We start from the raw sequence: 24,570 nt of genomic DNA, 5'->3' as shown, positions 1-24,570 counted from the left end.
CCCGTTTGGGAGCTTTGGTATAATCCCCATGGTCCTTACGGAGTCCCAGCATCCACTTAGGACGTCAGAGAAAATAAGATTTTACTCACCGGTAAATCTATTTCTCGTAGTCCGTAGTGGATGCTGGGCGCCCATCCCAAGTGCGGATTGTCTGCAATACTTGTATATAGTTATTGTTAACTAAAGGGTTATTGTTGAGCCATCTGTTGAGAGGCTCAGTTGTTATACTGTTAACTGGGTATAGTATCACGAGTTATACGGTGTGATTGGTGTGGCTGGTATGAGTCTTACTCGGGATTCAAAATCCTTCCTTATTGTGTCAGCTCTTCCGGGCACAGTATCCTAACTGAGGTCTGGAGGAGGGTCATAGGGGGAGGAGCCAGTGCACACCAGGTAGTCCTAAAGCTTTCTTTAGTTGTGCCCAGTCTCCTGCGGAGCCGCTATTCCCCATGGTCCTTACGGAGTCCCAGCATCCACTACGGACTACGAGAAATAGATTTACCGGTGAGTAAAATATAATTTATTTATCACCTGGATTTTATGATAGTACTAACAAGTCTACCCCGAAGAGCTCACTATTCAGTAGAGATGCCATTGTTTCCCTTCTTTTCCTTGTAATTGTGATATGATTCCGGTGCTCCCTCCCCCATCTCTGCACACGCATAGCAGGCACGTAGTACGCCGTTGCAGCCACCACCTACGAGGATGCCACCTATCAGATCTCTAGGAAGCAAATGTACTATATATGTCTGTTATTGCAGGGGGCTGTTAAGCAGCTGATTGGCTGCAGTCTCAGGAGTATGGCTCCTTTAGTGTGTACAGGAGGCAGATGCACTTTAAGAGCCGGCTCAGTGAGTGTTGCTCCGTCGGCGCCATATATTTGCTGTATCCAGAAACCTTGACTCTGACCCATCTGCTCATTATTATTTGTCCCTGCAGCGGGATGAGGTGCTCAGCGAGCCAGCCATCCAGGTGAGGAGGAAAGGGAAAGGCAAGCAGATCTGGTCTCTGGAGAAACTGGAGAACCGTCTGGTGGACATACGAGACCTCTACCAGGAGTGGAAAGCTTGTGATGAGGACAATCCTGTAAGTTATGGGGCTTGTTCCCCGGTTACATTAATATACAGTGTACACTCTATTGATGGCTAACCTGAAGGGCTCCGGTCAGTGTCAGATTTTCATTGGTTGTGGAGATCACAACTTCAACGTGGACCTGGTCACAAGAGGAGTAGGTGGCTCTTGCAGAACCACAACTGTCTATGAAGAATATGTAGAGAGCCAGGAGCACTGGAACATGCTTGTAGACTGGATCTACAGTACTAGTGACCACCTGTCCGTTGCAGTTAGATCCAAGTTATGTTGAAGTTATTTGTGCTGACAGTAGGTTGTATTTTTTTTTAACAACTCTTTGGTGGAGATTCAAATGTGTGAAAAGTCGGTTGGGTGTCTGTCTATTAGATAGAAAAGTCGGTTGGGTGTCTGTCTATTAGATAGAAAAGTCGGTTGGGTGTCTGTCTATTAGATAGAAAAGTCAGTTGGGTGTCTATCTATTAGATAGGAAAAAACAGACTCCCAACTGACTTTTCAAACATTTGAATCTCCCCCTTTGCATTCTCTTCTGGTCAAACTAGGGAAGGTTAATCTCTGAAATATGTAAAATATAATCTTAAAGCTATTACAGTGATACCATGTACAGATGGAGCCCTGCTTATCTATCCCTTTAATAGAATTACCTGAGCCAGGGCAGTCGGACTTATCCCCTGCTGTATTGTTCTCTCTGTTTTGTGTTGCAGCTGAGAACAATAGATGAATGCCTTATGCTAATAAACCATGGTGCACCTAGGCACAGCAGAGAAGCCAAGATAAGTGAGGCTCCATCTGTAAAATGACACATGCTACCTCTTCTCCGCAGGCCAGTCGGGCGTATTTCCGGCGAGCGGACCCGTTTTATGATGAGCAGGAGAATCACAGCCTCATCGGGGTAGCGAATGTCTTCCTGGAATCGCTGTTCCACGATGTGAAGCTGCAGTACGCCGTCCCGATCATCAACCAGAAGGGCGAGGTACGTCTGCGTTTCGTCCCTTGTATTCTTGTATCGTAAGGGGTTGCGGCATAGAAGGTAATCATTACATTACCTGTATATTAGTAGAACTCTAATCGCTCTGTAACAGGCAAAAACTTTTTTCATCAGAAGTAAATAAAAATGCTAATTCATACCACGTTTATTTTAGTACATATGGGAGGGTTTTAGGCGACAGGTTCTATGGCTGGAGATTATATTGCATCAGCCAATTTCTTATTCCAGACAAACGTTTAAGGAGACAATTTCCACTGAAGAGAAATATTTCCTTCACCACTTCAGCTGATTCCTATACCTGGCTTGTTACACAGGGGGCCAGTAATTCAGATTTATCTGGGCACGTTACCAGAAACAAATATATTAATGTGGACATCTGTCAAAAAATCTAAAAGAGTTTTAATGATATAACATTATTACATAGCTGAGACTTCCACCGATGTCTCAAAGTTTTTACATTGAAAAAATTTAATTAAATTTCCTTTATAATATGGATTGATTTAGGACTTAAAACTGCACTTACCTCCTGGAGCATTATAGTTTCCTACCGTTCCCAAAAACTCAGACGTTGAGGTTTTCCCAGGACTCCAGGGTCTGTCTCAAAGCCTGGCTGGGAACCATTGCTGTATGACCCTGTAGATGGGGTTTCAGCTGCAGGACACATGAGAAGCAGTTACCCCAAACACTGTGAGCTCCGTCCAATTAGGTGCAACTCTGTGAATGGGAGTCTGTTTCATGACACTTGTAGACTTTGCGCCTTATTCATCATCAGTTGCGAAATTGGCTAAAACACAGATCGGGCGATTATCGGATGACTGTGCATGCGGGGACTTTCACAATGCGATTGCATCCCGGCATGATGTGATCGCATAGTGATAGTCACCCAGCGGGCGTTCGGGGGCAGCAGTGCGGCGTTGGTGGGGAGTGGTGCGAGCAGGCGGGTGACATCACTTGCGTTCACTGCTACGGAAAACATTGCGCCGGTGGGCAGGCTGCATATGCAGGGAGGGCAACCGGTATTCCTGATGTGTGTCAATTTCTGCGCTGCATTCGCAGTTCAAATGCGAACTCGACGCTGGGCGGCTCTCAGCGTACGATTTTTTAGCAGTACTGCTATCGAAGCTGAATAACCCCCCTATACACGAATGTGCATACCCTAGACATGCCTATTCGCAGTTGTCACAGCGAGGGTTTGTGCGAACGTTCTAGAAAATGCTACCTAGGAGACGTTCATGAAAAGTGGGGAGAACTTCCTGGACCCTAAAAAAGTGACAATTTTGTTAGCAGAATCGAATTATATAGGAAGCTGTTAGTGGCCATAGGGAAAGTACTGGATGATCTTAAAAGGTGTGAAATGGCTGTATTTTGTGCTTTAAAAAAAAAAAAAGCACATTTCATTTTGTTTATTTACAGGATAAACAAATTAAATGAAAAAATGAAAAATCCCCAAAAAATAAAAACATTATTTGGGTAATTTTGAAACCACTTTCCTCTTCTTCTTTTTTTTTTTTTTTCCCCCTAAATTAATCAAAAGCAATTTTTCCTTGATAAATACTTGAATTAAATTTGTGGTGCTTAAAAAACAAAAAAGTTGATTTTGGGGCAATTGGAGGGCTTTTTTCCTACCTCGAATAATGGAATGGAATTATTTGTCCAATTTAAGCTAATTGAAATCTTCCAAATGTTGAAATAGATATTAGGGGAGGGAGGGGGCTTGTCAAGGGTTTCTGAAGCAAGTCCTGACAGCCATGCTTGTTTGGAATTGGATTGCAAATGCAATTCGTGGTGCGAGTTAGCCGTGAGCGCGGCTCGCAGGACCCAACGCTCACCTAGTTGGATCGACCCCTGTGGCTTCTGATTGGTCCTCTGGAACAAATATTTACCACTTTCGGTAGTAATGCAGCTTTGAAAAAAGTTCTGTACATTGTACCATGTGCAAGCACAAGAGACCTAATAGATGCATGGGGGACTTTTGTAAATACAAGTCCATTCCTGAGTTTTTGTTTTGGTTATATACACTCTAGCCGTATGTATCTATGGAATATGGATCTAAAGACTTTACGGTCATTACTCAACACTTTGATGAGCGTTTGTGGAGGCCTACAGAAGAGTCGTCACATCCACAAAACATTATATACACTCTGCGTGTGTGATTATCCGTGCTATGGCGTGTTCCGCTGAAGGCAGAGGGAGTGTGTGATATAGATTTATTTTTCCTCATCAGATTGCAGGTCGTCTCCACGTTGAGGTTGTGCGAGTGAGTGGAGACATTGGAGAGAGAATCGCTGGAGGAGAGGACAGTGATGTCTCCAGTGACAGCAGAACTCAGGAGCACAAGCTGGTCTGCATGGTGAGTATGGCAAGGTTTGGCACACGGATTGCTGGTTCCTCTAATATGCCGCTGTCTATATGTGATCACCACTCCCTTCCTCTTCCCTCATACTAACCGTTTTTCCAAACACCAAATGAACACAGGCATAAGTCTTGTAGAATTCCTGTTTTATTTGAGGAATTTCTGCACTGGTATTTTACCTGGTGCAGTCTCGTATCTCAAAGATCTTCATTTTGAAAACAAATTAAATGTATGAACTTTGTATGAAACTAAAAATAATTTGAATTGTCAATCTCCGTGTGATAGGAGTCTGACATCACTACTCTGTGCTGCTGAGGGCCCTGCTCCTTCCACTATATAACTCCCAGTCTGTGGCTTCCTCCATTCCCTTCCTCACGTCATGTCACTGTCCCTGTCACATGCAGTCCTGTCCTCACTGACACAATCACTCATATCCTGATATACTCTGTGCTGCTGGGGATCCTGCTCCTCCCACTATATAACTCTGTCTGTGGCTTCCTGCTGCCTCCATTCCCCTCCTCACATCATGTCACTGCCCCTGTCACATGCAGCCCTGTCCTCACTGACACATCACTCCTCTCCTGATATACTCTGTGCTGCTGAGGGCCCTGCTCCTTCCACTATATAACTCTCAGTCTGTGGCTTCCTCCATTCCCCTCCTCACATCATGTCACTGCCCCTGTCACATGCAGCCCTATCCTCACTGACACATCACTCATCTCCTGATATACTCTGTGCTGCTGAGGGCCCTGCTCCTTCCACTTTATAACTCCCAGTCTGTGACTTCCTCCATTCCCCTCCTCACATCATGTCACTGTCCCTGTCACATGCAGTCCTGTCCTCACTGACACATCACTCATCTCCTGATATACTCTGTGCTGCTGGGGACCCTGCTCCTCCCACTATATAACTCCCAGTCTGTGGCTTCCTGCTGCCTCCATTCCCCTCCTCACATCATGTCACTGCCCCTGTCACATGCAGTCCTGTCCTCACTGACACATCACTCATCTCCTGATATACTCGGTGCTGCTGGGGACCCTGCTCCTCCCACTATATAACTTTCAGTCTGTGGCTTCCTCCATTCCCCTCCTCACAGCATGTCACTGCCCCTGTCACATGCAGCCTTGTCCTCACTGACACAATCACTCATATCCTGATATACTCTGTGCTGCTGGGACCCTGCTCCTCCCACTGTATAACTCTCAGTCTGTGGCTTCCTGCTGCCTCCATTCCCCTCCTCACATCATATCACTGCCCCTGTCACATGCAGCCCTGTCCTCACTGACACGTCACTCATCTCCTGATATACTCTGTGCTGCTGGGGACCCTGCTCCTTCCACTTTATAACTCAGTCTGTGGCTTCCTGCTGTCTCCATTCCCTCCTCACATCATGTCACTGCCCCTGTCACATGCAGTCCTGTCCTCACTGACACATCACTCATCTCCTGATATACTCTGTGCTGCTGGGGACCCTGCTCCTTCCACTATATAACTCTGTCTGTGACTTCCTGCTGCCTCCATTCCCCTCCTCACATCATGTCACTGCCCCTGTCACATGCAGCTCTGCCCTCTTTGACACATCACTCCTCTCCTGATATACTCTGTGCTGCTGGGGACCCTGCTCCTTCCACTATATAACTCTCAGTCTGTGACTTCCTGCTGCCTCCATTCCCCTCCTCACATCATGTCACTGCCCCTGTCACATGCAGCCCTGTCCTCACTGACACATCACTCATCTCCTGATATACTCTGTGCTGCTGGGGACCCTGCTCCTCCAACTATATAACTCTCAGTCTGTGGCTTCCTGCTGCCTCCATTCCCCTCCTCACATCATGTCACTGCCCCTGTCACATGCAGCCCTGTCCTCACTGACACATCACTCATCTCCTGATATACTCTGTGCTGCTGGGGACCCTGCTCCTCCCACTATATAACTCTCAGTCTGTGGCTTCCTGCTGCCTCCATTCCCCTCCTCACATCATGTCACTGCCCCTGTCACATGCAGCCCTGTCCTCACTGACACATCACTCATCTCCTGATATACTCTGTGCTGCTGGGACCCTGCTCCTCCCACTATATAACACTCAGTCTGTGGCTTCCTGCTGCCTCCATTCCCCTCCTCACATCATGTCACTGCCCCTATCACATGCAGCCCTGTCCTCACTGACACATCACTCATCTCCTGATATACTCTGTGCTGCTGGGGACGCTGCTCCTCCCACTATATAACTCTCAGTCTGTGGCTTCCTGCTGCCTCCATTCCCCTCCTCACATCATGTCACTGCCCCTGTCACATGCAGCCCTGTCCTCACTGACACATCACTCATCTCCTGATATACTCTGTGCTGCTGGGGACCCTGCTCCTCCCACTATATAACTCTCAGTCTGTGGCTTCCTGCTGCCTCCATTCCCCTCCTCACATTCTGGGGCATGTAGATGTAACAGCCAGTGCTTAGTGTTCCCAGAAACGGGCACGTGCTTGCAACAGTCTGTAGTAAATGTCAGCTGGGCTACGTACGATTTGCCGACGGACGGGATGCCGGCTGTCATGACCCTGACAGTGGGATAGCGTCCGCCAGAGTGCCAGCAACGATACGAGGGCTGCGTTCGCCACAGGTTATGTTCTCCCTCTATGGGTGTCCTGGACACCCACAGAAGGAGAATTGCCTGTGTCGCCGGTGTTCCGTCGGCGGCATTTCATCCGCTGTCGGGATTCCGGTGAAATAAGTCCACATTGTATTTATGAAGTCGGTTAAGGCTTGTTGGCGTATACAGACGGTTAGAGTAACTGAGCGTTGTATAAAGTATATTACAGCAAGGTTACTCAATGACTCAATGATGAAGGCGCCAAGATCAATCTCCTGTCCATTAAGCGGTGACACTCCTGGCCCTCTGTGACCCGGCGATGGCGGAACACTGTCCGTGTGCTATAAGTAAGGACAGCCTCGTTGCTGCTGATGCTGAGAATATTGCCTCTGTTCCCGTAAGCAGGCCAGGTCAGGCCCCCGGGGCGAGACCCGCAGACGAGCATTACTTTTAAATCAGCTGGCGATTATGTAGGTTAGTGACCCCTTGCGGTCGAATATCATTATCATTCGTCTAAAATAAGTCTGGTCTATTTGTCAGGGTAACATTGAATGATCTTTGTCTTACTGCAACCAGGGTTAAGTAATTAGAGGTTTAAAATAATTTCTGTGCGTACACACTCATAAATCAGAGTCTCCGCTGCATTTCATGCTTGCTTGGAAATAAATGTATAGTATAGGTCATGTACAGTTTCTCATCTGTGATGGAAGAACTTAGTGTTTAACCTTCCCTACTTTTGGTTGGTCAAGTTACTGCTGGTCTTGCATATGGGTCTGGATGGGGGATAAAGGTTTCACCCCTTCGGATTTTATTGCCTTGTATCTGGCGTTCAGCCCTCCTCCTTACATCCTCCATACATTGCCCCAATAGCTCTTTAGGATTTCGGCCTGGTGCTGACTGCCTACATGTGACCTCCCTTAATTTCATGTTGTGGACTGGTGGGATTTACCAGATGTTGGCATGATGGCATCTCTGTTGATACAAAGCTTCTGCTCCATCACAAGAGATCTAAAGGTGGCGTTAGTCGAAACTGGTACCTTGGTACTTTGTTTGATTTGCTTGGGGACTCTGGTGGCACCGGACTGGGTGAGAAATTTTGGTTGCACATACAATGTAAGCATGGCAGAGGGCCAGATCTGATAAGTCAATGCCCCTTGTATCACCAGATTTTGGTAAGGCTGGCTGTGTTTCAGACCATTCTCAGTGCTAGGAAGGCAAAGCTAAAGCAGGACATAGTGGTAGGTCTCCTCCAGAAGATGTCTGATCTCTTCACTTTCTGGAGGGTCCAGGCTTTGAAGGACCTATGCCCATGGGATCTGTGAAGTGTGCAGAATGGGTGACCTTTTGGTGATCAGGATGCGGTTATGTGACAGGCGGTCAGGCGACCGCCGTTCACCATACCGACGCCAGAATCCCGTGCAAGGGGAAAGCCTGACAGCCGGCATGCTGACTAACAGGACAATTCCCACTCCTGGGTGTCCACGACACTCATAGAGTGGGAATAGAACCTGCGGTGAGCACATAGCGAGCCACCGAGCCCGCGCAGCAGACCCGCAAGGGGCTTCATTGCGCTCGCCCCCGCCGGCAATCTGGAGACCGGGATCCCTGGGTCAGTATGCTGACCTCCAGGATCCCAAACCTCGGCCTCGCAATACCAACTTCTCCAATATTAAGTTGTGGCAGATATTGCTCCTGAGCAGGATACGGCACCTTCTGTCCAATCAGTGAGCACTTCCTTGGCGTTTATGTGCAGACGCATCAAGCTGTCACCCGTTTTTTGTTGCACACATTCAATAAATTCTACATATTCCACTTTATGTGTATGGGACAGCAGCTATGGGAGGTCTCAAGTGTTTGCAATGGGCCCCACATGGAAGGAAGAGTATTTACAATTTTTATACATTAATTAAATCTCCTGTATCATTCTGCTCCACATGGTTTTGTCCTTGGAGCTTTTACAGTTCCTAGCAGCCAACGGGGGTATAGAGGAGGGGAGATGGTGAACTTTTGGAGGCAAAATCTAAAGTACCTATGCCGCAGTGTTTTCCATTGGTCCCAGGGAAAAGACAACACCAGACAAAGTTTGGTACTCCAGAATAGAAAGTTCTACCCATATTATATAGTGTTCACTCTAGCACCCTGCACCTTTCAAAATTCGTGCAGTTCCTCTTCCCTGCCTGGGGTGTCGCTCTCTGCTGTGATGCTTCTCAGCACACTCTGATCTGTTACTCAGTGCTGTGATACAGACCTGTGTGTGCTGAAAAGCACCAGAGCAGAGAGCGACACCCCAGGCAGGGAAGAGGAACTGCACAGGATTTGAAAGGTGCAGGGTGCTAGAATGAACACTATATTATACATGGTGCTAGATGATTAATGCCGTACATGGATACAAAACAGAATGTCCTTTATTACCAGCGCTTATATAACTGTACATGGGTTAGACATGCTGCAAATGTAGAACAAAAAGACATTTAGAGATTAGGGTGCGTAATAACTTAATGCAGAATATCCTTCGTTAAGTGTTATTTCTGCAGTAGGTTCCACAGGGAAACATCAGGATGTAGAGATGGATCTGGATCCAGGCACCAACAGGTTAAATCTTTATCTGTCCCAGGATGCATTGGGGCCCACCTCTAACCCCGCCTCCAGGCGCTGTGAGCTCAGTTTTGTAGGCTCTATAGCTGAACGTATGCATCTACACCCTAGCTCGTTCGCCACTCTGTTGCATCCTCCTTGCAGCTGAATGGGTGTAACTCTGTGGCAGCAGGATGTTCACACTAGGCTGAGGTCAGTGATGGCGTGCCGCCTGTGTGCCGTAGGAACTACAAGTGATGCGGATACAATTGCCACTGACGTACAAGCGACTCTAAATCTGCCTGATAGTTACAGTAGGAAACACATTATTGTATATAAAATATGTTATCGCCACCTGTATCCTCCTCTTTTTCAGGTTAAAGTCCTACAGGCCACAGGTTTACCCCAGCATCTCACCAACTTCGTCTTCTGTCACTACACGTTCTATGACCAGCCGGAGCCGGTCACTGTCCCCCCAGAGGTGGACCCCAATACCTCCTCCCCGGTCAGCAAGGAGCCCCAGTGTATGGTTGTGTTTGATCACTGTAAAGTGAGTACAATAATACACCTATGTGGTTTTACCTTTCGTTAACATGAATAAAGGGGTTTATTCATGAAGCAGTAATAAGAGTGGAGAAGTGAGCCAGTGGAGAAGTTGCCCATGGCAACCAATCAGTGTTGAGGTAACCTTTATCAAGTGCATTCTATAAAATTCTACGTAGCAGCTGATTGGTTGCCATGGGCAACTTCTCCACTGACTCACTTCTAAGTCTGTTCATAGTTACCCTGTGTCTGTTTTGCTGGTTAGGAGTTTGATGTGAACATCACTGAAGATTTCCTGGACTATCTGGCTGAGGGGGCTTTGGCCATTGAAGTTTACGGACACAAGCTAAATGACCCTCGTAAAAATCCTGCCCTGTGGGACCTCGGGATAATACAAGCAAAAACACGCAGTCTACGTGACAGGTGAGCTGGGCATAGACCATGTCTTTTGTCTTTGCCTATCCTTCTTGCAAACTTTTTACCTCCTTGCATAATCCCCCAACAGCCTTTTCGACATATTTAGGACAGAATTGCTGAAACTACAGTCATCTGAGCTGCTGTGACATCACTGGCCCCGCCCCTGTGTTTAAATCTATTAGTCCACACAGAGCAGGCAGAGTTGAGCTGGTACAGTATACAGTATTTGCTCTCTTAGGGGTCTATTCATGTAGCAGTGAAAAGTGTGGAGAAGTCAGCCAGTGGACAAGTTGCCCATGGCAACCAATTAGCATTGAAGTAACGTTTATAATTTGCATACTATACAATTGTATAGAGCAGCTGATTGGTTGCCATGGGCAACTTCTCCACAGGCTCACTTCTCCACACTTTTCTCTGCTTAATGAATAGACCCCTGTGACAGGACGGTACCGTACGAAAGCACTCGCCGCTTTCGCGTCCCGTTGACTGCGCACAGATTGGAAGGTCAAGCCGCACGAGGCCTGACCACATAGGGGATTCCCGCTTACCGCCAGTAACCGCCTGTTACTGACTCCACCCACTGCGCTGTGGGCGGGTTCTCGCTGCCACCACCAAACTCCTAACCTGCCGTGGCGTTTGGAACCACGGTTCTGCTCTGTATGTGCCGACGCACTGCCTTACCACACCTGTGTGGTGTTGACGAATCCCCACTAGCCACTTGCTAGGCCTCTACCGGTAGCTGGCGGAAGGCGGAGCTTGGAGACGCTAGGTACTTCCCTGGACAGCCGGAGGACGGGGCTAGGTTTGGCCTAACCCTGTTGGTCACAAGATGAAGCAGTCTTCTTGAGGCAAAGATGTTTATTTGCTCAATAGTTCTAAAGAGAACCCTTACCTATTGCTAGGGGCAACAGCATACAATCAGATGTTTCAGCAGAATAAAGATGGTACAACTACAACTCTGGAGGCACGCAGGTCTCCTTTTTATGTCAGTTTTCCACACAGTACCACAGGGGGGCAAGCCCTCCCTGTCTTCTCCAACCAATCAGGCCACTTTACAAAATACCAATAAATTACATTTTACAAGGATATAAGTGCAATAAAACAATATCCTCCTTCCTGTCACCCAGACAACGTTTGGTATCAGATTAACATTCACCATTGATAAATTTATCACATATCTTCAAAATACAAATGTTTCTGGTCATTCACATCTCCAGGCAATCTCAGTGTCTGAGATTACAACAGGGATGCTACAATACAAACAAACAGTCTTCCTTCCTACATCGGTAGTTCGTATGTCAATTAAATCAGGTACATGAAACAAGTTCCAAGCCCATAGACCCAGTGATTAGCATCTCTCTCTAAGGAACTTACACATCAAAAGGTATTGTCCTTCACACCTCTCTGATAAGACAGGGCCATTAGCATGCCACTTCCTATTTCCAGAGGATAAGAGTTGCTTATTCAGACAGCTATAGTAACTGCATTTTTCCTTTAAATACATTTCATTTAAACACGTGTTTCCCTTTAAATATACACAGAGCCTGTCTTGAATATAAAATAGATACAGTTAAACATGCCTTCCTGCAATGGTGCACAGAGCACTACATATGACATGTTAAAAGTAAAACACATCATTAAACAAACTTTGAAACAGTCTGTAACATGGCGCCGGGCACGAGGGTTAAGCCCTTCAGTGCCGCAAACGCCATTACACGTGTGGCTGGCTAGTCTCTCCGGCCACAACCCCTTAGCAAATTACTTCTCACTACACAGTAATATTGTGTTGTCTACTCATTACACAGTTCATGCAAACCTTACATGTGTTCTTTCTATACTCCAGTAACATTCTCCCAAAAAACACTGCTGTGTGATTGGATAACATAGCTCACTAGCATTTTTCCCTATTGCTGTCTGGCTGGACCAACATACAGAATGTTCTTATATATTTTAAGGTTACGAGCAGGGCCCTCTTTCTTCTGTCTGTTGGTTTATACTGTACTGCTGTTCCTAACTGTAAAGTGCTGTTGAGTGTATATGGGTTTTATAGTATCTTTGTTATACAGGTATTACTGTATAGAACTGTGGTAATATATAAGTAAGCATTGCACAGTAGAGCTGATGTTGGCATACAGGAGTGGCGATGTTACAGTAAGCCAGTCCATGTCACCCTCAGGTGGAGTGAGGTCACCCGGAAAGTGGAGTTGTGGGTGCAGGTCTTGGAATTGAATGAAAATGGAGATTATTGTCCTGTGGAAGTCATCCCAGCAAAAGACCTTCAAACAGGAGGCATCTTCCAGCTGAGACAGGTAACTCCAGACCACTGAGCTTCCCAACGTCTCCCATTACTATTACTAACTATTACTACTACTGTTTCTAGTGGAGACTGCAAATCATGTACATATCAGGAGATCCTGATTGTTCTCTGTCACTCTCTCTCTCTTCATGTCTGTCTGCCTCTCGTCCTGTCACTTCCTCTCCGGTCTTCTCACATTTCTTCCCCTCTCACTCTCCCAATGTCTGCCTCTTACACCCTCTCCCTCTTGGCCACTCTCTCCCTTTCCATCTCTGTCTCCCTCTTGGCCACAAACTCTATCTTTTGACTTTGTCCTCACGGCCTCTCTCTGTCTGCTTCTCGCTCTCTCTCTCTTTCCCTTTTGGTCTCTTACCTCTCTGTCTCTCTTTTGGCCTGTGTCTCGGCCTCAGTCTCTGTGTGTGTGTGTGTGTGTGTGTGTGTGTGTGTGTGTGTGTGTGTCTCTCTTTGCCCCTATCTCTCTCTGTCTTGGCCTCTGGGCCGGATTCTAATTTGGGAAATAAGAAAGAGAAAGTAACTGTACCTGGACACAGGCCCGGCGACAGGGGGGGTCAAAGGGGACACCCGTCCCGGGCCCCGTCATTGTGAGGGGCCCCAAGGTCCAGCGGTGGCAGCATATCATAATAAATGTACATAATTCTATAACTCGCGGCACCGCACCAGCCGCGTGCGGCCCGCTGTGTGGTTGAGTTGTTGTTTTTTGCGGCAGCACCCCCCCCCCATCCCCCCAAGCCGTGTGGTCACCCCCTCAGTGCACAGCCCCAGCCAGGTCAGCTGTCAGCCTGAGCCAGCCAGTCCCCGGCCGTGCTGTATGCTGTGCAGTGCACTGACGTTGCACCAGTCACACACGATGACGCCCGTCCGGACCGCCCCTCCTCTTCGAGTCCTCACCGCACGCCTCCCTGTCTCTGCTGTGTGAGCTGTAAGGAGCCGGAGCGCCAAGCAGGAGTGGCCCAGGACAGTACTGCGGGATTCTGAGCCTGGTCAATTAGCGGCGCCGGCGGCTGTGTGTTGCTGCTGGTAAGGCTCTCCAACTCCAGAATGTTTAGGGATTTGGGTTTGGTTTGGGGCTTTGGGATTGGTTTAGGTTCGGCTGCGGGCAGGCAGGCACATTATGCATGCAGCATTCTGCACATATAGATGCATCTGCATGCATGCATGTCAGATGAGATCAGAGCAGAATGTCTGTGTGGTGGTGACTGGTCTTTCAGGCTCATCTGCTGCTCAGCACAGACAGTACAGAATTCCTGGCCATTGTGTGTCTGGGAATCTTCATTTTTGAAAGAGATGATCCCAATATATCAGTATTGTATTAGGCAGGCGCGGTTGGGATCGGGCGACCGGCGGTCGGGATCCCGGTGGTCAGCATACTGACGCCGGGATACCCACAAGTGGGAATATGGCTGGGCCCCCTGCCGGCATTCTGGCGTCCGGGATCCCGGCGTCGGTATGCTGACCACCAGGATTCCGGCTGCCGGGATCATAACTACATCCCAGGGAGGTGCATGTGACGGTCGTGGGGAAGAACATAGTGCAGACAATGTTTTTAGGGCCGGGTGGGGGGGCCCGCAGAGATATTACTGTACCGGGCCCCAAGATTTCTGTTGCCGGCCCTGCCTGGACAAACCATGTTGCAGTGCAAATACAGAACATTTTTTCTCTTACGTCCTAGAGGATGCTGAGGACTCCGTAAGGACCATGGGGTATAGACAGGCTCCGCAGGAGACATGGGCACTATAAAGAACTTTTAGTATGGGTGTGCACTGGCTCCTCCCTCTATGCCCCTCCTCCAGACCTCAGTTAGATCTTGTGCCCAGAGGAGACTGGGTGCATTACAGGGAGCTCTCCTGAGTTTCTCTGAAAAAGCTTTTGTTAGGTTTTTTATTTTCAGGGAGCACTGCTGGCAACAGGCTCCCTGCATCATGGGACCGAGGAGAGAGAAGCAGAGCTGGCTTGTCAAGTTGGGCACTGCTTCTAAGGCTACTGGACACCATTCGCTCCAGAGGGAGTCGGAACGCAGGTCTCACCCTGCAGTTCGTCCTGGAGCCGCGCCGCCGTCCTCCTCGCAGAGCCGGAAGATAGAAGCCGGGTGAGTATGAGAAGAAAAGAAGACTTCAAGGCGGCAGAAGACTTCAGATCTTCACTTAGGGAAGCGCGCAGCGGTAACGCTGCGCGCCATTGCTGCCACACAACACACACAGAAGCAGGCACAGATGGGTGCAGGGCGCAGGGGGGGCGCCCTGGGCAACAATAAACCTCAAGGATGGCATAATAGAGTGTATTGGGCTGCGGAGGCAGTGAATAGATTAACCCCCGCCATATTTTGAAAATCAGAGCGGGACCGAAGCCCGCCGCTGGAGGGGGCGGAGCTTGATCCCTCAGCACTAACCAGCGCCATTTTCTCCACAGAAGCTGCAGAAACGCTGGCTCCCCGGACTCTCCTCTGCTGAACAAGGCTCAGAGGGCTGAAAAAGAGGAGGGGGGCACAATTATCAGGCGCAGTGAGTGGGAAAATTATTGTTATATATATAAAAGCGCTATCTGGGTTCATTCCAGTGTCAGTTTTGGCGCTGGGTGTGTGTTGGCATACTCTCTCTCTGTCTCTCCAAAGGGCCTGGTTGGGGAAGTGTCCCCTTATAGTTATTTCCCGATGTGTGTGGGGTGTCGGAACGTGCGTGTCGACATGTTTGAAGCGGAAGGCTCTTCCAAGGAGGAGGTGGAGCAGATGAGTGGTGAGTCCCCGTCGGTGGTGCCGACTCAAGAGTGGATGGATATGTGGCATATGTTAAATGCAAGTGTGGCATCACTACATAAGAGACTGGACAAAGCAGAGTCCAGGGAGACAACAGGGGGTCAATCCACATATTGGACCGACTCACAGGGCCCTTCAGGGTCTCAGAAACGTCCCTTGTCACAAATAGTAGACACAGATACCGACACGGAGTGTGACTCCAGTGTCGACTACGATGAAGCTAGATTGCACCCTTGGGTGACAGAAAGTATTCAGTGTATGATTATTGCAATAAAAGATGTTTTGCATATCACTGATGAACCCTCTGTTCCCGACACGAGGGTACACATGTTTAAGGGGAAGAAGCAGGTAGTAACCTTTCCTCCATCTCATGAACTTAACGAGTTATGTGAAAAAGCTTGGGAAACTCCAGATAAGAAACTGCAGATTCCCAAAAGGATTCTTATGGCGTACCCTTTCCCTACGCAGGACAGGGTACATTGGGAATCCTCTCCCACAAGGCTTTAACACGCCTGTCCAAAAAGGTGGCGCTGCCGTCTCCAGACACGGCAGCCCTTAAAGATCCTGCAGACCGCAGGCAGGAGACTACTTTAAAGTCTATTTATACACATACTGGTGCTTTGCTCAGGCCGGCAATTGCGTCGGCATGGGTATGTAGCGCAGTTGCAGCTTGGACAGATACCTTGTCAGCTGACCTTGATACCCTAGACAGGGATACCATTTTATTAACTTTAGCCCATATTAAGGACGCAGTCTTGTATATGAGAGATGCTCAGAGAGACATTGGACTGCTGGGTTCCAGAGCCAATGCCATGGCTATTTCTGCGAGACGAGCCTTATGGACCCGTCAATAGACAGGTGATGCGGACTCGAAAAAGCATATGGAGGTTTTACCTTACAAGGGTGACGTGTTGTTTGGGGAGGGGCTCGCAGATCTGGTTTCCACAGCTACCGCGGGTAAATCTACCTTTTTACCTTTTGTTCCCCAACAGCAAAAGAAAACTCCACAGTATCAGATGCAGTCCTTTCGGTCGCATAAGCCCAGAAGAGGTCGGGGCTCCTCCTTCCTTGCCAGAGGTAAGGGTAGAGGAAAAAGAACACCTGCTTCGGCTAGTTCCCAGGAGCAGAAGTCCTCCCCGGCTTCTGCAAAATCCCTCGCATGACGCTGGGGCTCCCGTAAGGGAGTCCGCACCGGTGGGGGCGCGCCTTCGATTATTCAGCCAGGTCTGAGTTCGGTCAGACGTGGATCCTTGGGCGATGGAAATTGTTTCCCAAGTCTACAGGCTGGAATTCGAAGAGGTGCCCCCTCGCCGATTTTTCAAGTCTGCCTTACCAGCTTCTCCCCTAGGGAGGGAAGTAGTGTTAGCTGCAATTCAAACGCTGTGCCAACAGCAAGTGATTGTCAAGGTTCCCCTGGCCCAACAGGGAAAAGGGTATTATTCGACCCTGTTTGTGATTCCGAAGCCGGATGGTTCGGTCAGACCCATTTTAAATCTAAAATCCCTGAACCTGTACTTGAAAAAATTCAGATTCAAGATGGAATCGCTCTGAGCTGTAATATCCAGCCTAGAAGGGGGGGGATTTTATGGTGTCGCTAGACATAAAGGATACTTGCCTTCATGTCCCCATATATCCCTCTCATCAGGAATACCTGAGATTCGCTGTACAGGACTGTCATTACCAGTTTCAGACGTTGCCGTTTGGGCTTTCCACGGCCCCGAGGATTTTCACCGAGGTGATGGCGGAAATGATGGTGCTCCTGCGAAAACAAGGAGTCACAAGTATCCCATACTTGGACGATCTCCTGATAAAGGCGAGATCAAGAGATCAGTTGCTGAAGAACGTGGCGCTCTCCCTGAGAGTGCTCCAACAGCACGGTTGGATTCTCAATCTGCCAAAGTCACAATTGGTTCCAACGACTCGACTATCGTTCCTAGGCATGATTCTGGACACGGAACGAAAGAAGGTTTTTCTCCCGTCGGAAAAAGCCCAGGATCTCCAGACCATGGTCAGAGACCTGCTAAAGCCAAAAAGAGTGTCAGTTCATCGATGCACTTGAGTTCTGGGAAAAATGGTGGCAGCCTACGAAGCCATCCCCTTCGGCAGGTTTCATGCAAGGACTTTTCAGTGGGACCTTCTGGACAAGTGGTCCGGGTCCCATCTACAAATACATCAGACGATAACACTGTCCCCCAGGGCCAGAGTATCTCTCCTGTGGTGGCTGCACAGTGCTCACCTTCTAGAGGGTTGCAGGTTCGGCATTCAGGATTGGCTTCTGGTGACCACGGACGCGAGCCTCCGAGGATGGGGAGCAGTCACGCAAGGAAGAAATTTTCAGGGACTGTGGTCAAGCCAGGAGGCTTGTCTGCACATCAACATGCTGGAATTAAGGGCCATATACAACGGCCTTCGACAAGCGGAGACTCTTCTTCGCAACCTACCGGTTCTGATTCAATCAGACAATGTCACAGCCGTGGCTCATGTAAACCGCCAAGGCGGGACAAGGAGCAGAGTCGCGATGGCGGAGGCCACCAGGATTCTTCGCTGGGTGGAAAATCACGTAAGCGCTCTGTCAGCTGTCTTCATTCCGGGAGTGGACAACTGAGAAGCGGACTTCCTCAGCAGACACGATCTCCATCCAGGAGAGTGGGGACTTCATCAAGAAGTCTTTGCAGAGATAACGGGTCTCTGGGGAGTTCCTCAAATAGACATGATGGCGTCACGCTTAACAAAAAGCTTCGGAGGTACTGTGCCAGGTCCCGGGACCCTCAGGCAGTAGCAGTAGACGCCCTGGTGACACAATGGGTGTTCAGTCGGTCTATGTGTTTCCTCCTCTTCCTCTCATCGCAAAAATTTTGAGGATCATAAGACAAAAAAGAGTACAGACAATACTCATTGTTCCAGACTGGCCTCGAAGGGCCTGGTACTCAGATCTTCAGGAAATGCTCACAGAAGATCCTTGGCCCCTTCCTCTCAGGGAGGACCTGTTGCAACAGGAGCCCTGTGTGTTCCAAGACTTACCGCGGTTACGTTTGACAGCATGGCGGTTGAACGCCGAATCCTAGCTGGGAAAGGTATTCCGGAGGAGGTCATACCTACTCTGATAAAGGCTAGGAAGGAGGTGACGGCGAAACATTATCACCGTATCTGGAGGAAGTATGTCTCTTGGTGTGAAACCAAGAATGCTCCTATGGAAGATTTCCATCTGGGCCGTTTTCTCCACTTCCTACAGACAGGAGTGGATATGGGCCTGAAGTTAGGCTCCATTAAAGTACAGATTTCGGCCCTATCTATATTCTTTTAGAAGGAATTGGCTTCTCTACCAGAAGTCCAGATTTTTGTAAAGAGAGTGCTGCACATCCAACCTCCTTTTGTGCCTCCAGTGGCACCCTGGGACCTTAACGTGGTGTTACAGTTCCTTAAATCTCACTGGTTTGAACCATGTCAAACGGTTGAATTAAAATTTCTCACTTGGAAGGTGGTCATGTTACTGGCCTTGGCATCTGCAAGGCTGGTGTTCGAATTGGCGGCCTTGTCTCACAAGAGCCCCTACTTGATTTTTCATGTGGATAGAGCGGAGTTGAGGACTCGTCCTCAATTTCTGCCTAAGGTGGTGTCTTCATTTCATATGAACCAACCTATCGTGGTACCTGTGGCTACGAGTGACTTGGAAGACTCCAAGTCCTTGGATGTAGTCAGGGCCTTAAAAATGTATGTATCCAGGACGGCTAGAGTTAGGAAAACAGAGGCACTGTTTGTCCTGTATGCAGCCAACAAGGTTGGCGCGCCTGCTTCTAAGCAGACTGTTGCTCGCTGGATCTGTAACACGATTCAGCAGGCTCATTCTACGGCTGGATTGCTGTTACCGAATTCGGTAAAGGCCCATTCCACTAGGAAGGTGGGCTCTACTTGGGCGGCTGCCCGAGGCGTCTCGGCATTACAGCTTTGCCGAGCAGCTACTTGGTCGGGTTCAAACACTTTTGCAAAATTCTACAAGTTTGATACCCTGGCTGACAAGGACCTAGCGTTTGCTCAGTCGGTGCTGCAGAGTCATCCACACTCTCCCGCCCGATTGGGAGCTTTGGTATAAACCCCATTCTCTTTGTTGGCCTCTCTCTCTCTCTCTCGGCCTCCATCTCTCTCTCTGCTTCTCTCACTGCCTTTTTCATCCCTCTCTAGGCCTATACCTCTGTATGTCTTTTGGTGTTTCCCTCTCTGTTTCTCTCAAGTTGTTTCTCTCTTCTATCCTCTCTCTCTACTGTATGTCACATTCTCTTTCTGTCACGTTCTTTCTTTCTGTGTCAGTCTTAGTCTCTGTCTTGATATTCTCTCTTTACCTCTCTGTGTATTTCTCTTTCTTGCTCTTTCTATCAGCCTGTCTCTCAATCTCTCTCTCTCTCTCTCTCTCTCTCTCTCTCTCTCTCTCTCTCTCTCTCTCGCTCTCTCTCTCTCTCTCTCATCCTTTTGGCCTCTCTGCCTTTCTTTCTCACTCTTGTCTTTGTTTCTCGTCTGTCTGTCTCTGTCTGTCTTTGTTTCTCCTCTCTGTCTGTCTGTCTCTGTCTGTCTTTGTTTCTCCTCTCTGTCTGTCTGTCTCTGTCTTTTTCTCTTCTTTCTATCTGTCTGTCTGTCTCTGTCTTTGTTTCTCTTCTCTCTCTGTCTGTCTGTCTCTGTCTTTTTCTCTTCTTTCTTTCTGTCTGTCTCTGTCTATCTGTCTGTCTTTCTCTCTCTGTCTTTCTCTCTGTCAGCCTTTCTTTCTCTGCCTCTCATCCTTATGGCCTCTCTGTCTCTTGGCATCTGCCTCTCTCTCTTTAGGCCTCTCTCTTGACCTCTATCTTTCTCGGCCTTTATATCTCTGCCTCTCTCGTTGCCTTTCTTTTTCTCTTACGTCCTAGAGGATGCTGGGGACTCCGTAAGGACCATGGGGAATAGACGGGCTCCGCAGGAGACATGGGCACTACAAAGAACTTTTAGTATGGGTGTGCACTGGCTCCTCCCTCTATGCCCCTCCTCCAGACCTCAGTTAGATCCTGTGCCCAGAGGAGACTGGGTGCATTACAGGGAGCTCTCCTGAGTTTTCTGTGAAAAAGAATTTTATTTTCAGGGAGCGCTGCTGGCAACAGGCTTCCTGCATCGTGGGACTGAGGGGAGAGAAGCAGACCTACTTAAATGATAGGCTCTGCTTCTTAGGCTACTGGACACCATTAGCTCCAGAGGGAGTCGGAACACAGGTCTCACCCTGGGGTTCGTCCTGGAGCCGCGCCGCCGTCCTCCTCACAGAGCCGGAAGATAGAAGCCGGGTGAGTATGAGAAGCAAGAAGACTTCAAAGGCGGCAGAAGACTTCAGATCTTCATGAGGTAAAGCGCGCTGCGGTCAGCTGCGCGCCATTGCTCCCACACACAGACACACAAAAGGCACTGATGGGTGCAGGGCGCAGGGGGGGGGGGCGCCCTGGGCAGCAATAAACCTCGTTTTGGGCAATAAAGGGTCTCATTAGGCTGCAGAGGCAGCAAATAGATGATCCCCCGCCATTTTATTAAAATTGAAGAGGGACCGAAGCCCGCCGCTGGAGGGGGCGGAGCTTGATTCCTCAGCACTAACCAGCGCCATTTTCTCCACAAAGGCTGCAGAGAACGCTGGCTCCCTGGACTCTCCCCTGCTGAACACTTCAGAGGGCTGAAAAAGAGGAGGGGGGCACATTGGAGCGCAGTGAGTGGGAAGATTGGCAATATATAATAATATAAAAGCGCTGTCTGGATTTTCCAGTGTCAGTTTGGCGCTGGGTGTGTGCTGGCATACTCTCTCTCTGTCTCTCCTAAGGGCCTGGTTGGGGATTTGTCCCCTTATAGGTATATCCCTGTGTGTGTGGGGTGTCGGTACGTGCGTGTCGGCATGTCTGAAGCGGAAGGCTTCTCCAAGGAGGAGGTGGAGCAGATGAGTGGTGTGTCCCCGTCGGTAGTGCCGACGCAGGAATGGATGAACATGTGGCATATGTTGAATATGGCATCTTTACATAAGAGGCTAGATAAAGCTGAATCCAGGGAGGCATCAGGGGGTCAATCCTCGGATTGGACCGACTCACAGGGCCCGTCGGGGGTCTCAAAAGCGTCCCTTGTCACAAATTGTGGACACTGATACTGACACGGACTCTGATTCCAGTGTCGACTATGATGAAGCTAGATTGCACCCTAAGGTGACAAAGAGTATTCAGTGTATGATTATTGCAATAAGAGATGTGTTGCATATTGCTGATGAACCCTCTGTTCCCGACACGAGGGTACACATGTTTAAGGGAATGAAACCGATAATAAACTTTCCCCCGTCTCATGAACTTCATGAGTTATTTGAAAAAGCTTGGGAGACTCCATATAAGAAACTGCAGATTCACAAAAGAATTAATATGGCATACCCTTTTCCTACGCAGGACAGGGTACGTTGGGAATCCTCTCCCACTGTGGACAAGGCTTTAACACGCCTGTCCAAGAAGGTGGCGCTGCCGTCTCCAGACACAGCGGCCCTCAAGGACCCTGCGGACCGCAGGCAGGAGACTACATTAAAGTCTATTTATACACATACTGGTGCTTTGCTCAGACCGGCAATTGCGTCGGCATGGGTATGTAGCGCAGTTGCAGCTTGGACAGATACCTTGTCGGCTGACCTTGATACCCTAGATAGGGATACTATTTTGTTAACTCTAGCCCATATTAAAGACGCAGTCTTGTATATGAGAGACGCTCAAAGGGACATTGGGTTGCTGGGTTCCAGAGCCAATGCCATGGCTATTTCAGTGAGAAGATCCTTATGGACCCGCCAATGGACGGGTGATGCAGATTTAAAAAAAAAAGCATATGGAGGTTTTACCCTATAAGGGTGACGTGTTGTTTGGGGATGGGCTCGCGGACCTGGTTTCCACAGCTACCGCGGGTAAATCTACATTTTTACCTTTTATTCCCCAACAGCAAAAGAAAACTCCACAATATCAGATGCAGTCCTTTCGGTCAGAAAAGTCCAGAAGAGGTCGGGGCTCCTCCTTCCTTGCCAGAGGTAAAGGTAGAGGAAAGAGAACACCTGCTTCGGCTGGTGCCAGGAGCAGAAGTCCTCCCCGGCTTCTACAAAACCCACTGCATGACGCTGGGGCTCCCCTGCGGGAGTCCGCACCAGTGGGGGCACGCCTTCGACTCTTCAGCCAAGTCTGGGTCAGGTCAGACGTGGATCCTTGGGTGTTGGAAATAGTTTCCCAAGGCTACAAACTGGAATTCGAGGAGGTGCCCCCACGCCGATTTTTCAAGTCGGCCATACCAGCTTCTACCCCAGAGAGGGATGTAGTGTTAGCTGCAGTTCAAACGCTGTGTCAACAGCAAGTGATTGTCAAGGTTCCCCTGAACCAACAGGGAAAAGGGTACTATTCGACCCTCTTTGTGGTCCCGAAGCCGGATGGCTCGGTCAGACCCATTTTAAATCTAAAATCCCTAAACCTGTACTTAAAAAGATTCAAATTCAAGATGGAATCGCTCCAAGCGGTAATAGCCAGCCTGGAGGGGGGGGGGGATTTTATGGTGTCACTGGACATAAAGGATGCTTACCTTCATGTCCCCATATATCCCTCTCATCAGGAGTACCTGAGATTCGCTGTACAGGAGTGTCACTACCAGTTTCAGACGTTGCCGTTTGGGCTTTCCACTGCGCCGAGGATTTTCACTAAGATAATGGTGGAAATGATGGTGGTCCTGCGCAAGCAAGGAGTCACAATTATCCCATACTTGGACGATCTCCGGATAAAGGCGAGATCAAAAGAGCAATTACTGAGAAACGTGTCACTCTCTCTGAGAGTGCTCCAGCAACACGGTTGGATTCTCAATCTACCGAAGTCACAGTTGGTTCCAACAACTCGATTAGCGTTCCTAGGTATGATACTGGACACGGAACAAAAGGTTTTTCTCCCGTTGGAGAAGGCCCAGGACCTCCAGAACATGGTCAGAGACCTGCTAAAACCAAAAAGAGTGTCAGTTCATCAATGCACTCGTGTTCTGGGAAAAATGGTGGCAGCCTACGAGGCCATCCCCTTCAGCAGGTTCCAATGCGAGGACGTTTCAATGGGACCTTCTGGATAAATGGTCCGGGTCCCATCTACAATTACATCAAAAGATAACACTGTCCCCCAGGGCCAGGGTGTCTCTTCTATTGTGGCTGCAAAGTGCTCACCTCCTAGAGGGTCGCAGATTCGGCATTCAGGATTGGGTTCTGGTAACCACGGACGCGAGCCTCCGAGGATGAGGAAGACATTTTCAAGGACTATGGGCAAGCCAGGAGTCCTGCCTGCACATCAACGTGTTGGAATTAAGGGCCTTTGACAGCGGCCTTCGACAAGCGGAGAGTCTTCTTCACAACCTACCGGTGCTGATTCAATCAGACAATGTCACAGCAGTGGCTCATGTGAACCGCCAAGGCGGGACAAGGAGCAGAGTCGCGATGGCAGAAGCCACCAGGATTCTTCGCTGGGCAGAAAATCACGTAAGCGCTCTGTCAGCTGTCTTCATTCCGGGTGTGGACAACTGGGAAGCAGACTTCCTCAGCAGACACGATCTCCATCCAGGAGAGTGGGGACTTCATCAAGAAGTCTTTGCAGAGATAATGGGTCTTTGGGGAGTTCCTCAAATAGACATGATGGCGTCACGCCTCAACAAGAAGCTTCGGAGGTATTGTGCCAGGTCCCGGGACCCTCAGGCAATAGCAGTAGACGCTCCAGTAACGCCATGGGTGTTCCAATCGGTCTACGTGTTTCCTCCTCTTCCTCTCATCACAAAGGTGTTGAGGATCATAAGGCGAAAAAGAGTACAGACAATACTCATTGTTCCAGACTGGCCTCGAAGGGCCTGGTACTCAGATCTTCAGGAGATGCTTACAGAAGATCCTTGGCCTCTTCCTCTAAGAGAGGACCTGTTACAGCAGGGGCCCT

General features: G+C 48.9%; 1 protein-coding gene across 2 annotated transcripts in view; it reads left to right on the top strand.

The window, feature by feature from the left end:
• Positions 1-24,570, top strand: part of KIF13B (kinesin family member 13B) — a 253,470-nt gene that overhangs the window by 134,336 nt on the left and 94,564 nt on the right. For both annotated transcript variants that reach the window (XM_063915075.1, XM_063915076.1), the window contains exons 19-24: positions 940-1,086; positions 1,913-2,062; positions 4,302-4,427; positions 9,967-10,140; positions 10,399-10,556; positions 12,727-12,859. In XM_063915075.1, the coding sequence (XP_063771145.1) occupies positions 940-1,086; positions 1,913-2,062; positions 4,302-4,427; positions 9,967-10,140; positions 10,399-10,556; positions 12,727-12,859 (888 nt within the window). The remainder of the gene's footprint in view (positions 1-939; positions 1,087-1,912; positions 2,063-4,301; positions 4,428-9,966; positions 10,141-10,398; positions 10,557-12,726; positions 12,860-24,570) is intronic.

The sequence above is a fragment of the Pseudophryne corroboree genome, chromosome 4, assembly GCF_028390025.1.
Source record: "Pseudophryne corroboree isolate aPseCor3 chromosome 4, aPseCor3.hap2, whole genome shotgun sequence".
Lineage (NCBI taxonomy): Eukaryota > Metazoa > Chordata > Amphibia > Anura > Myobatrachidae > Pseudophryne > Pseudophryne corroboree.
This window is presented reverse-complemented; position numbering and strand designations above follow the sequence as displayed.